The 15,862-nt window shown below is 20.0% G+C and overlaps 1 protein-coding gene across 1 annotated transcript; it reads right to left on the bottom strand.

Moving 5' to 3' along the window:
• Positions 1–388: 388 nt before the first annotated feature.
• LOC122503511 (protein Daple-like) lies at positions 389–14,914 on the bottom strand. The gene is made up of 11 exons (XM_043614081.1): positions 14,875–14,914; positions 14,430–14,560; positions 14,094–14,276; positions 11,719–11,824; positions 11,004–11,643; positions 8,045–8,161; positions 7,810–7,904; positions 7,512–7,648; positions 4,883–5,001; positions 4,489–4,792; positions 389–1,193 (listed from the first exon to the last, which is right to left on the bottom strand). Exons 1-11 carry the CDS (start codon positions 14,912–14,914, stop codon positions 405–407), a joined length of 2,661 nt encoding a protein of 886 aa, XP_043470016.1. The 3' UTR covers positions 389–404.
• Positions 14,915–15,862: the final 948 nt, after the last annotated feature.

Here is a 15,862-nt window from a genome sequence, read left to right on the forward strand (position 1 = left end):
AAAATTTATGAGATTTATTTTATTTGCAACATTCGAAGTCTGCTTCAATTGACTAGGCACTCTGTAAGGAATTTTTTTTAAAAATATTTTTCCCGCAAATACAAAACAAAACTGCAAACAAGTACCTAGCTTATTAAAGCAGACCATTAATGCGCCATTGAATTCTTATTTTAATAAAATTTAGCTTACTTTTTATTTTCAGAATTAAATATATTATATAATTTATTTTAATTAAAAGTAAATAGAAATCAATTTACAACTTGAGGAAAAAATTGATTGTATGTAAATTATTTTTTTTTTTTTTTTTTTTTTTTTTTTTTTTTAATTTTCTTAGTGGAAAAAATTGTAAATTGAGTGTAAAAATATGAAATGTATTAAAATTGATTATTTGGAAAAAAAGTGTTCTATACAGTATATTGTCGAACACGAATCGAGGGCGTTTGCTTTCGGGGTGATTGATAATCACAATGCGGTCGATTAAATCGAAATGATCTTCTTTTATAACCGCGAATTATCGATTCCTTACTTTGACTACATATTCGACGGGACTTTACGGATTTATTTCTTAAATTTTTATCTCTAGGTGATTCCCTTGTCGGCGATGTATTCAAATTTAGTGTAAATCTGGGTTTTGAAAAAGCATTTAATAACCAATCGTATTGAGAATCTTGAACTTTGGGGACTTTGGGAGCATTCGTCAATGGGGTTAATTGTTGACCACCCCTTTGAAAGTGGTCAATGTGATTTTTTGAATTCTTAGAATTTTGCTCCTTATCGTGAAAAATTGAACGATTACGTGGGGAAATTTTAATTCGCGGTGATTTTAAAGAAGTTGGAAGTTTTTTATTGCTTGTACTATTAATGAATTTTGGTAATTTGGAAATTTTATTTCGTGGCGAGGAAAGTTGTAATTCTTGAAATAAATTTTTAGATGCCGGTGGTGAGGGTATGTTTAGTGTGGTTTTTGGAAAATTTTTAACAGGCACATTATAATCCCCGACATACCGATGTGTTTTTTCTTTAGCCGACACTTCCAGTTGGGCAATTCGACTCTCTAAACGAACTCTTTGCGTTTGAGATCTTTCCTGTTGATCCTCCATTTGTTTTAGCATTTTTTCCAATTGCATTATTCGTGTTTGTTTCTCCTCGAGTTTGTTAAAGATGTCTTCATAATCCTGCGTTGCTGATGAACCCTATTTATTTGTTCGAATTTTTTTTTTTTTTTTTTTTTTTTTTTTTTTTTTTTTGTTAATGTTTGTAAATATTAGAGAAATTTTTGGTTAGTTCAGGGTTGCCACAAAAATTTAATTCTGTTTTTCCCTGATTTCCAGACAAAATTTTAACTTTTTCTTGATAAAAATATTTATAAGTAAAAAAAAATAAAAATATTTATTATAAAAAACATTGAAGAAATAAAGGTGACCAAGTGATACAATTATTATTTTATTATTTTATATTATAATATAAGAATCCTGTTACTCTAACTTCTTCAAAATCATTTTCATCATTTCAATTCAATTATTATTTTCTCCAATTTTTAAATCAAAAATTCTTCTTTAAATCAATTTTTAATAATTTTTAAAAAAGTTCTTCTTTGAGAATTTTTAAATCCATTTGTTTAACATAATTCAATTTTACGTCAATACATACATTAGAAAATAAAAAATTGAAATAAATTTCAAAAATTTCGAATAAGCTTTTTGTGAAAAAATTAGTTCCACAGAATTTTTAATTAAAAGTATGAAAAATTCAGATTTTCAAAGTTTTTAATTTGAAATCTTTTCAAAATTCAATTATTTCTGAAAAATTGCAATTATTAATATGTAATTTCTCCAAAATTTAATTATTATCTAAAACTTTAAATGAAATTAATTTTTAAATCAATTTGTATTCGAAAATTCTACGAGAATTCAATTATTTAAATATAAACATAGACAATTTATTGACTAATTAAATGTTTTATAAAATTGAATTCTTATACATAATTTTATCAATTTAAATAATTGAATATTTTCGACGAATTTTAATAAAATTTTTAAGAATAATTACATTTTTCGAGGAATACGTTTAAAATTGAATTAAAAATAATTGAAATTCTGCAATCAGTTTTATTATTTATTTAAAAAATTGAATTATTGCGAAGAATTTTATAAAAAAAAGTTTCAAACAATATTGATTACTTTTTAAAAAAATTTATGCAAATTCTATTATTAATAATTGAATTCCTGTGAAATTTTCATTATTTTAAAAATTAATTGAATATTCGTGTTGAATTCTGTCAAAATTGTTTTTAAATAATTGAATTCTTATCAGAAATTTTATTAAAATAAAAATATACAAATTATTGAATTAAGAAAAATTTTTGAAAATAATTGATATTTTGCCATGAATTTTATTAAAATTTTTGAAAAATAATTGAATTCTTGTGATGTGAAAATTCTTGTGATTTATGAAAATAATTGAATTTTGCAAGAAATTTTACTAAAATTTTTTAAAATAATTGAATTTTATTAAAATTTTTGAAAATAATAGAAAAATTTTGAAAATAATAGGATTTTATTAAAATTTTTGAAAATAACTGAATTTTATTAAAATTTTTGAAACATAATTGAATTTTACTAAAATTTTTGAAACATAATTGAATTTTACTAAAATTTTTGAAACATAATTGAATTTTACTAAAATTTTTGAAACATAATTGAATTTTTGTGATGAATACTATTATTTATAAAAATAAATGAATTTTTCAAAGAATCTTACTAAAATTCTTGAAAATAATTGAAATTTTGTCATGAATTTCATTAAAAATTTTGAAAATAATTGAAATTTATTAAAATTTTTGAAAAATAATTAAATTCTTGTGATGAATACTATTATTTAAGGGAAATAATTGAATTTTGCAATAAATTTTACTAAAATTTTTGAAAATAACTGAATTTTATTAAAATATTTGAAGATAATTGAATTTTATTAAAAATTTGGAAAATAATAGAATTTTATTAAAATTTTTGAAAATAATTGAGTTTTATTAAAATTTTTGAAAATAATTGAATTTTATTAAAATTTTTGAAACATAATTGAATTGAAAATAATTGAATTTTCCAATGAATTTTCCTAAAATTTTTAAATATAATTGAAATTTTGTTATGAATTTTATTAAAAATTTTGATAATAATTGAAATCTATTAAAATTTTTGAAAATAATTGAATTTTATTAAAATTTTTGTCATGAATTTGATTAAAAATTTTTTTAATTAAAAAAAAAAATAAAAAACAAAACTTTTGAAAATGATTGAGTTCTTATGATGAATATTATTATTTATCATTAAATTACGAAAAGTTTTTGAAAATAATTAAATTTTATTACTTTTCAAAATAATTGAATTCCTGTGATGAATATATTATTATTTACGAAATTAATTGAATTTTGCAATGAATTTTATTAAAATTCCTGAAAATAATTGAAATTTTGCTATGAATTTTATTAAAAATTTTGAAAATAATTGAATTTAATAAAATTTTTGAAAATAATTGAATTCTTGTGATGAATATTATTATTTTATCATTGAATTAAGATATTTTTTTGAAAATAATTGAAATTTTGCCAAGAATTTAATTAAAAAATTTTAAAAATAATTGAATTTTATTGCTTTTCAAAATAATTGAATTCCTGTGATGAATATATTATTATTTACGAAATTAATTGAATTTTGCAATGAATTTTATTAAAATTCCTGAAAATAATTGAATTTTGTCGAAGAATTTTTGCTATTCATTTATAAAGCAATAATTGAAATGTTGACAATTTTTCTTTTCAGATTTTTTTGAAAATAATTGAATTTCTGCGGAGAATTTTATTAATTTGGAAAATAATTGAATTCTTGTGATGAATATTGTTATTTATGAAAATAATTGAATTTTTACAATGAATTTTATAAAAATTTCTGAATATAATTGAATTTTAGCGAAGAATTTTGTTATTTATAAAGATAATTAAAATGTTGACGAGAAATTTTTTTTTTAATTTTTTGAAAATAATTGAATTTTTGGAAAGAATTTTAATATTTATTTATTTATTCAGAAATATACGGGCAATGCCCATTCGTACAAAAGTACTATAAAAAAAACACTAAGAATATTTATTATGATAGTTGAATTCTTTCAAAGAATTGCGTTAAAATTTTTAAAATTGAAATCAATTTGAACAGAATTGAAATAAAATTTTACAAAAAAATACTTTATTAAATGTTTTATAAAGTAAGTATTTTATGGTAGTTCTTCAATAGAATTAAGTTATTTAAAATGAAGTTATTGTCAGAAATAGAAATAATTGAAGGTTTTTTCTGAATTTGTAGTAATTTCTTAGTTTATGAGGCAAAGAAAAAGTTATTAAACAAAAATTCATTAAATTTAATTTTTTTGCAGTAATTTTTGATAAAAATCCCTGACTTTTTCCTGACCTGTGGCAACCCTGTAGTTTTCACTTACCGGACCCACTTTCTTCTGAGCAGTTTTATTCAGATGCTTATTTTTCATCTCCTCCTTTGCTTTCAATATTCTATCCTGAAAATGCTGAAGACACTCAAGCTCAACTTGCTTTTGTGAAAGTTCAGCTTCGAGTTTTTTATTTTGCCTCGCAACGTCGGTTATCGTACACTTAAGATCAGAATTTTGCTGTTGCAAATCTATTATCAGAACACTCCAATCGGCTTTTCCATTTTCTTTGCATTGATTTTGTAAACGAGCATGCAATTCCGTTAGTTGCTTCTGAACATTTTCTCCCTTATTTACTCTGTTAAAAATTACACTTCGTTAATTTTTAAATTTTATCATTATTTTGTTTTAAAAATTAAAAAAGAAATATTTTAAAATTATTTCTTACGCAGATTTGAGATTTTTTTTTAACTGAAGATTTTCGTCTTTAAAATTTTTCAACTCATTCGTCGTTCTCGTGAGGTCCGATATTAATTTATTTTGCTTCTCTTCAGATAGTTCTTGTCCCTAAAATTTTGAAATTAAATAAAGTTCTTGATTCAGAAAGAGGAATATAAATTATTAATTATTAACTATAATTAATTAATTAACTATAATAATAATTCAATTTTTTTTTCTAAAATTTTAATAAATCCTTCGTAAGAATTCCATTATTTTTATAAATAGTAAAATTTTTCGTAAGAATTCAATTAATTTTATAAAAAGTAACATTCTTTGCAAGAAATCAATTACTTTTTAAAGCAATTTTAATTTAATTCCTCGGATGAATTCAAATATTTTCAAATATTTCCATAAATTTCAATTATTTCCTAAAATTTTAATAAATTCTTTGGAACAATTCAATTATTTTTATAAATATAGTAAAATTTTTCGCAAGAATTTAATTATTTTCAAATACAATTTTAAATTAAATCCTTCATAAAATTCAATTGCTTTCAAAATTTTCAATTAAAATTATTAAAAAAAAACTCCATTAGTTTAAAAAAAATTCAAAGAAATTCTTCAAAAGAATTTAATTAGGATTTTTAAAAATTTTAATAAAATTCTTCGCCAAAATTCAGTTATTTTTCTAAATAATAAAATTATTTGAAAAAATTCTATTATTATCAAATTTTTTGATAAAATTCTTTGCAACAATTCGATGATTTTTTCAATACATTAATTTTAAAATTGAAAATATTTTAAAAGAAAAATTATAAAAAAGTTTATATTTAATTATTTTATAATTAATTCAAAAAAAATAATTCAAAAATTATTTTCATAATTTTAATTCAATTATTATTTTCTGGAATTTTAAATTATTATTTTTAATGAAAATAATTTAATTCTTTAAAAAAAATTTAATTATTTATAAAAATAATTGAATTCCAGTGAAATTTTCATTATTTTAGAAAATAATTGAATATTCGTGTCGAATTTTGTCAAAATTGTTTTTTAAATAATTGAATTCTTTTTAGAAATTCTATTAAAATAAAAATACACAAATTATTGCATTAAGAAAAATTTTTGAAAATTTTTGAAATTTTGCCATGAATTTTATTAAAATTTTTGAAAATAATTGAAATTTTGCCATGAATTTGATTAAAAATTTGGAAAATAATTGATTTTAATAAAAATTTTTAAAATAATTGAATTTACTTAAAATTTTTGAAAATAATTGAATTTTATTAAAATTTTTGAAAATAATTGAATTTTATTAAAATTTTTGAAACATAATTGAATTGAAAATAATTGAATTTTCCAATGAATTTTCCAAAAAATTTTAAATATAATTGAAATTTTGTTATGAATTTTATTAAAAATTTTGATAATAATTGAAATTTATTCAAATTTTTGAAAATAATTGAATTTTATTAAAATTTTTGTCATGAATTTGATTAAAAATTTTTTTAATAAAAAAAAAAATAAATAAAAAAAGAAACTTTTGAAAATGATTGAGTTCTTATGATGAATATTATTATTTATCATTGAATTACGAAAAATTTTTGAAAATAATTGAAATCTTGTCATGAATTTGATTACAAATTTTGAAAATAATTGAATTTTATTACTTTTGAAAATAATTGAATTCTTGTGATGAATATTATTATTTATCATTGAATTAAGAAATTTTTTTTAAAATAATTGAAATTTTGCCATGAATTTTATTAAAAATTTTTGAAAATAATTGAATTTTATTATTTTTGAAAATAATTGAATTTTATTATTTTTCAAAATAATTGAATTCTTGTGATGAATATACTATTATTTATACGAAATTAATTGAATTTTGCAATGAATTTTATTAAAATTTCCGAAAATAATTGAATTTTATCGAAGAATTTTACTATTCATTTATAAAGCAATAATTGAAATGTTGAACAATTTTTTTTTAGATTTTTTGAAAATATTTGAATTTCAGCGGAGAATTTTATTAATTTTGAAAATAACTGAATTCTTGTGATAAATATTGTTATTTATGAAAATAATTAAATTTTACAAAAATTTTTTTTTTTTAAATAATTGAAATCTTTTTGGACAATTTTATAAAAATAGTAGATATTGAGAATCATTGAAATTAGAAAAATGCATTTTATTTTTGAAAATAATTGAAATTAGGACAAGAATTTTTTTTTAAATTTATGAAAAATAATTGAAATTTGGACAAGAATTTGATTATTTATAAAGATAATTGGGATTTTTTTTTAAATTTTGAACATAGTTGAATTTTTTTTTCAAATATTGAATTTCTGAAAATATTTGTATTTTCTCCAAAATTGAATTTTTTTTAGTGTTTTCAATAAAAATTTAAATTAGAAAATTTTTAAATTCTATTATTTTTAAAATAGCTAATTTTATTTTTAAAAGAAGGCAGTAGGAGGTGTTGTTGCTAGTATTTTTTAAAAGAAGATTTAAATTATTTTTTGTAAAATTGTGTAAATGATAATATGGAATATAAAAGCCAATGTGAGACAGTAATTTCATACAATTTTCAATTTTTGGGTGTTCTGTCCAAATATTTAATTAAAGCAACCTACAGAAACCCGTTTCATGGCGGCTACTAATTCTTCCCTTTCCTTGTGAAGCTGATCGATTCTTTCCTCTTGCTTTAAAATTGTAGTTTTTGCATCTTCTAGTTCAGTGCACAATTTAGTTTCGTTCAATCCTTTATTGACTGGAAATTACATTTTTATTTGATATTAAATTAATTTTGTAGGCTTCTTTTTCAAATTATAAAAAAAATAAAAAAAAAAATTTTTTTAAATAAAAAATTTTTTTTTTTTTAAATTTAAAAAAAATCATATAGTTAATATGTACTAGATATAAAATAATCACCCAATGATTCTGCCTTTTTCGATAATTCTTTGTTTTCCTTCTCCAATTTTCCACTGTATTCCATTAATTCTGCCAATTTGGCTTCTACCTGCAATCTAAAATTACAGTATTGCAAAAACACTTTTATTTCCGGTGACTTGAAATTGAATCATTAATTAGAAGAGTGAATTAAATTATTTTTTTTAAAATGTTTTAAATAATTGCTGGAACTGAAAGTTAAATTGTTTTTAAGAACCTTAGTTGCTTTTCTTGATCCAGTTCTTTAACTCTATCCTCCAACAGATTTACTCTCTTTTGAATCAATTCGTAATCATTGGTCTTATTAGACAGCTCTGTTGTTAAACTGGCGAGTCTGTAAAAGTCAAAACAAGAAAAAAATTTTGATTTTCAATAGTTTTTAGTCACTGGAAGATGTTTTTTCTAAATTACTTTCGAAAATTAAGTCCCAGTTTGCGTATAGAGAAAATTAAAATCGATTTTGTAATGTTCACTATACGAATGTTGGTAATTGTCGGTAAATGATTTCTGTAATTATGTAAATGTCGGTAATTGTCGATAAACGATTCCTGTAATGGCTTTTCCAGTCCCAGGCTTCGCACTCTTCTACTAAAAGCTACTATTTGCTACTTTTTTGATACGAGGCTACTTTTTTGGCTACTTTTTTGAGCCTAATGCTACTAAAAGCTACTTTTCTCAACAAATAGTCACATTTAGATTTTTAGTTTTCAAATTTCCATTTAAAAACAATGTTAAAAACTAAAATCGTTAATGAAAAACGACCGTCAATAAGATATTAGAGAATAATTTTACCGACATTTACTCTATCAATAGTGACTGATTATAAATTGTGTTTAGATTTTCTTGCAAATGATAACCTTTAAATTCCCGATTTTTCCCGACTTTGTCCTAATTTTTCCCGGTTTTATTTTCCCATCAAATTTAAATTTATTTGATTTCGAACATAAATAAATCTACAAATGGTTTCAAAAATTTTTATTAGATTTTCTATGAATAATTAAATTGTTTTGAGGAGTTTCTTTAAATTTTTTGAAAATAATGTTTTTTTTAAGAATTTTAATTAAAAATTTGGAAAGTAATTGAATTAAACAAAGAATTTTTTCAATTTAAAAAAAAATCGTGTTTGTTCATAATTATAAGTGAAAATTTGATTAATTCAATTTCATTAAAATTTATTGATACTAATTGAATTTCTGCAAAGAATTTTACTATTTATAAAAGTAATTGAATCCATCCAAAGAATGTTATCAAATATTTATGAAAATAATTAAATGTTTGCGTAGAATTTTATTAAAATTTTTGAAAATAATTGAATTGTGGAGAACAATTTAATTATTTATAAATATAATTGAAATGCGAAGAGAATTTCAAAAAAAAATTTTAAACATAATTGAATTTCTGCGAAGAATTTTATTACTTTTGAAAATAATTGAATTGTTTTTTTATAATTTTATGAAAATTTATGAAAATAAATAAATAAACGGGCATAGTTCCGTTTACTACTTAAATAAATAAATAAATAAATAATTGAATTCTTGTGAAGAATATTTTTCAAAAATAATATTCAAAAGAATTTAGTAAATCTGAAGAATTTTGATATTTATGGAAATAATAGAAATAATTGAATTCTTTCGACGAATTTTAATCAAATTTTTAAGAATAATTACATTTTTCAAGGAATTTGATTAGAATTGTATAAAAAATAATTTAATTTCTGCAATGAGTTTTGTTATTTATGGAAATAATTAAATTATTGTGAGGATTTTATAAAAAAGTTTCAAATAATTGATTTTAAAAAAAAATTTAGAAACTCTATCTTTAATAATTCAATTCCTATTAAATTTCCGTTTTTTTAGAAAATAATTGAATATTCGTGTAGAATTTTGTCAAAATTGTTTTTAAATAATTGAATTCTTTTTGGAAATTTTATTAAAATAGTAGACATACAAATTATTAAATTAAGAAAAATTTTTGAAAATAATTGAATTCTTGTTATTTATGGAAATAATTGAATTCTTGAGAAGAATTTGTTTACAGTTTCTAGAAATAATTGAATTCTTTCGACGAATTTTAATAAAATTCTCAAGAATGCTCATTTTTCAAGTTTTACTATTTATGAAAATAATTGAATGTATTGCGAAGAAATTTTTAAAAATAAAATTATAATTACGATGATTAACTTCCCTTGATTATTTTCAAAGAATTGAAATAAAATTCTTTAAAAGAAGTAAATTATTTTTAATAGAATGTAAAGAAATTTCAATTATATCAAAAATTTTCAATTATTTGTCTATAAAAATTCAATTATCTTGAAACAAGAGAATTAAAAAAATTTAAAAATCTTATTTTTCAAAATTTTCAAAAAAACTTTGCGAAAATTCAATTTTATTGAAAAAATTTGAAGTGTATATATTTTTTAAATTAACAAATAAAAATTTTAATTATTAATCTTCGCACTAGAAAACATGAATACATTAGAATGTGACTCCTTATAAAATTTAATTATTTATCAATTATTAAGTTAAAATATTTTGAAAATTCGATTTGTTAAAAAGTTTTTAATGAAATTCTTTAATAAAATTTATTATTTTCAGTTGAATTTCACGAAATTTTTATTAATTCGATAATTTTTTTGTAATTTATTTATTTACACACTATATTTAAATCAGTGACTGATTTTTAACTATAAAATTAATTATTTTTAACTGATTTAAATTTAGAGAACAGTATAAATATCTATAAAAATTAAAATAAAAAGCGATTTTTTAAACACAAATTAAAATGATAAAGTTCTTTCTAATTTGGTGAGAAAATTCCCGGGTTGGAATATAATTTCTGACTTATTCCCGGTTTTTCCCGGTCGAATTAAATTCCCGGATTTTCCGGTTAGTAGACACCCTGGAATATATGTATACTCCTTTTTTCTGTCATCGAGGCTACTATTTCCTATTTTTTTTTGTCATCGAAGCTACTTTTTCCTACTTTTTTAAACTCATAATGGAGTGCGAAGCCTGCGAGTCCGTTTAGAATTTTATAAGATATTTGAAATTGATTTTGGAATTATTTTGTTAATAGTGACGATTTAATGAATGCGCGACAATATTTTTACTATTCAAAACTATTATTATATTGAAATTAACAAGAATTTTGATTTTATCATGAAAAATGAAAATTACCGCGATTCGAGAGTTTCCCTTTGCGCCTCCAATTTACTGACAGTGCTCTTATTACTTCTTGAAGCCTTCTGCAAATCCTTATTCTGCTGTTCTAAAAGTGCCTCCTTTTGCTTCAATTGCGTCTTCAAATGCTCCAAAGAATTTTGCAATTGACTCACTTTCCCCTCACTATTGCTCATCTGATTTTCAAAATCCTTCAATTTACTTCTAACTTTTGCCAATTGATTTTCAACCAAACTCTTTCCTTCCTTTAATTTTTGACTCTTTTCCATTTCAATTTCCAAAAGATTTTTAAATTTCTCAACACCCAAAATATTTTGTTCAGAATTCTTGAAATTCGAACGATAACTCTGACATTCAGTCCAAAGTGATTGTAATTTTTTCGTTAGATTTTCTATTAATTCCGTTTGTTGTTTTCTGGTGAATTCAAGTTTTTCAATTAATTCATTGTCCTCGTTGCGGAAGATTTCAATTTTTTCATTTAATGCAAAATCATTTTCACAATCTTGATGATCATATTCCATGACCCATGAGACAATTTCCATTCGATCGCTGAGAACTTTTTTACAAAAATCAATTAAACTCTCTGGTATTGAGTGTAAATTTGATTCAATATTTTCCATGAATTCATTATCAATATCTGATTCGGGAATTTGAATTGGTGTTTCAATTTCGGCGATTATTTGTGAATCGAGGCGTTTTTCTTTATCGGAGCACGAAATCAAACCGATTTCCTCTGGTTTTCCTGGATCTTTTGCTCCCATTGAAATTACCTTGTCTCGTAATTGTAATACTTCATCGTACATTTCAACAGCAACTTTCTGTAAATTATATTGGAAATTTTATATTTTATTCAACTACTTTAAATTCGCTAATACTAGAAATCGAAAAATTATTCTCAAAAATTATAATCAAATTCTTTAAAACGATTCTATTATTTTCAAGAAAATATTCGAAATTCAATTATTTTCATAAAATTTCGCAAAAGAATTCAATTATTTAAAAAAAAAATTGATAAACTTTATCCAAAATTCAATTATTTTCATAAATAATAAAATTTCCACAGAAATTCAATTCATTTAGAACAGAATTTTTAAAATAATTTCGAAAAAATCAATTATTTGGCAAAATTTTTATACATTACAATTTTTGACAATAATTCAATTACTTTCACTAATAACAACATTTTTCATGAAAATTCAATTTTTTAAAAAGATTTTTAATAAAATTCTAAGCAAGAATTAAATTATTTTCATAAATAATAAAACTCATCGAAGAATTTCAATTATTTTTAATAACTACTTTAAATTAATTAATTGAAAAATTCAATTATTTTCATAAATAAAGTTTTCCACAATAATTCAATTATTTAAAACAAAATTTTCATAATATTTATTATTTTTCGAAAAAACTAATTAGGTATTAAAAAAAGGTTTATAAAATTCTTATGAAGAATTCAATTATTTTCAAAAATAACAAAATTTTTCACAGAAATTCAATTCTTTTTTTTTTTTTTTTTAATAAAATTCATTGTAAAATTGAATTATTTTCATAAATAAGAATATTCATCACCAGAATTTAATTATTTTCAAAATTAATCAAATTCTCTGCAAAAATTCAATTATTTTCAAAAAATATAAAAAAAAAATTGTCAACATTTCAATTATTGCTTTATAAATGAATAGCAAAATTCTTCGACAAAATTTAATTATTTTCATAAACTTTAATAAAATTCATTGCAAAATTCAATTAATTTCGTAAATAATAATATATTTATCACAGGAATTCAATTATTTTGAAAAGTAATAAAATTCAGTTATTTTCAAAATCTTTAATAAAATTCATGGCAAAATTTCAATTATTTCCAAAAAAATTTCTCAATTCAATGATAAATAATAATATTCATCACAAGAATTCAATTATTTTCAAAAGTAATAAAATTCAATTATTTTCAAAAATTTTAAGAAAATTCAATTATTTTCCAAAATGTTAATAAAATTCAATTATTTTCAAAATTTTTAATCAAATTCATGCCAAAATTTCAATTATTTTCAAAAATTTTTCTAAATTCAATTATAAATAATAATATTCATCACAAGAACTTAATTATTTTCAAAATTAATAAAACTCATCAAAGAATTTCAATTATCTTTAATACTTTTTTAAATTAATTAATTGAAAAATTCAATTATTTTCATAAATAAAGTTTCATTTCATTAAAAGAATTCAATTATTTTTATAAATAATAAAATTCTTATTAGAAATTTAATTATTTTTGAAATTTTTTATAAAATTCATTGTAAAATTCCATTATTTTCATAAATAACAATATTCATCACAATTATGCAATAATTCAATTATTTTCATAAATAATAAAATTCATCGCAGGATTTCAATTATTTTTATAAATATAATAAAATTCTTTGGAGGATTTCAATTATTTTTAATACTATTTTACAAGAATTGCTCAAAAAATGTAATTGTTCCTAAAAATTTAATTTCAATTCCTCGGAAAAATCAATTATTTAAAAAAAGGATTTTTGAAATTCTTTTTGAAGAATTCAATCATTTACAAAAATATTAGAATTTTTCAAAGGAATTCAATTATTTTCAAATATTTTAATAAAATTGTTCGAATGAAATTAATTATTTTAAATACAATTTTAATTAAATTTCTTTGAAATAATTCAATTATTCTTTTAGATTTTAATAAAATTCTCCCCAAGAATTAAATTATTAACATATAAATAATTTTTCGATAGAATTCAATAATGTCTATAATAACAAAATCATTCCCGAAAATCCAATTATTTTGAGGCATTTTTATAAAAAATTCATTGCAAAATTCAATATTTTCATAAATAACAATAATTATCACAAGAATTCAATTATTTTTTTATTTTTAAGTAGAAATCTCAAAAGATTAATTTGAAAAATATTTTTGTAGTTATTATTCCGAATTCTAAATTGTACGTATTTTAAAGAAATTTTTATTTGTTTATTAAAATTATTCGGCCTTGTAATTATAAAATAAAAAAAATAAAAAAATAAGCAATAAAAGCAAAAAAAAAAAAAAAAAAATAGACTTACGTGCTTATTTTCCATTTCTTTTCGCACCACATTGTAACGATTTTTCTTCGTTAAATATTGATTTTCGATTATTCGTTTCTGTGAATTATTTGAATTTTTTGAAATTCTAGCAACTGAAGACGATCTTGCACGTGTTTTTGAATTCGATCTTTGAGTTAAATTTCCATTTTCTGGTAAATCTGCCTAAGAAGGAAAAAAAAGATTCTTTTTAAAATTACCAAATAAAAATCGAAGAAACTAGAAAAATTTGTTATTAAGTTGAATTTAAAAAAAAAATAAAGAAAAAAAAGCAGTTAAAATAATTTTTTTTAAATAATTTTTTTATAATTTTTTTACTTTGGAATGTGAAGTTGTTCCGATATTTGCTTTTGTGTTGGTCTTCTGTCGTGCGGAAATTGGAATTGGCCTTTTTAAACATCTTTTATTTATTGCAGTGTCGATATTTGAAGATTGATTGTCACCTCTACCTGTAATTTAAAAATAAAAAAAAAAAAAAAAAAAAAAATTTAATAGTTTATAAATTAATTTCTTCTTGCTATAAAAATATTCGTTAACTTTTACTTTATATTAATTCTTTAATTTTCTTAAAATCCGTAATTCCGTATTAATAATTTTAACCTCGAATATATTTACATTACATTAAAATTGATAAACTTATATTATAATTATTACACTAATGATTATAATTAATATACAGTTTTATAATATTACAATAATTTTTCATTCAAAATTACTAAAAAAAAGTTTGGTTATAGTTAAATAATTGTGCGAAAATACTTACAGGAAATGGAGTTCGAATTTTCTAAATTCGACGTTGACATTGTTGAAATGAATTTTTCTCATTTAGCATATTTTGTAAAATTTTGAATGCTTACTTTATTTTCAAGGGCATCGAAAATGTTGTTTTTCTCAAAATTAAAAAAAAAAAGATATAAAAATAAGTTTTATTTTATTTGACTTCACGTGAAAAAATAAAACAGAATCGAGATAAATTGTCTCTTAAACTTTTGTTTCTATAGATACGAAAAAAAAATCCTGAAAAAAAAATTAATTACAATTTGGTATAAAAAAAATTTTAATTTATTTTTCAAATACGAAATGATTGTCTTTTATTGAATTTTTATTTTTAAGAAATGAAAAACTTAATGAAAAATTGTAATATAACGGAGAAATTTTTTTTTTGCAAATGAAACAAATTTAATTTTTAAATTTCTGATATACTTTTATTTCTATATTTTGGAATCTGGTTAATAAATAAAAAACATTATTTAATTTTAAAAATACTATTTATGATTGTAGAGATAACCTTTTTTTTACAAACCTCAAAATTCTAAAATATGAATTTTTTTACACTCTAAAAATTATAAATTCTTCGTTCTTACAATTTTTTAACATTTTTTAGAGGAAAATACCTGAGTTTACAATTTTTTTCATTTTTTTCATGTGAGATTACAAAAAGTTTACAAAAACTGTATAAAATTTTACCTAAAACTTGTAAAATACAAAATGAACAATTTTTAGACGAAAATACTTGAATTTACAATTTTTTTCTCTGTTTTTTAAAAGTAAAGCTTAAAAAAAGTTTAAAAAAGAATTATTTAGTAAAATTTTACCTCAAAATTCTAAAATATAGAATAAAATTTTTTTTGTACGTTAAAATTATTAATTTTACTTTTTTACTAGTTCTGCAAAACAATTTTTAGACGAAATAACTTAAGATTACAATTATTTTCTGTATATTTTCCAAGTAAAACTACAAAAAAGTTTAC

The sequence above is a fragment of the Leptopilina heterotoma genome, unplaced genomic scaffold (genome assembly GCF_015476425.1).
Source record: "Leptopilina heterotoma isolate Lh14 unplaced genomic scaffold, ASM1547642v1 Lhet_263, whole genome shotgun sequence".
Taxonomy (NCBI): Eukaryota; Metazoa; Arthropoda; class Insecta; order Hymenoptera; family Figitidae; genus Leptopilina; species Leptopilina heterotoma.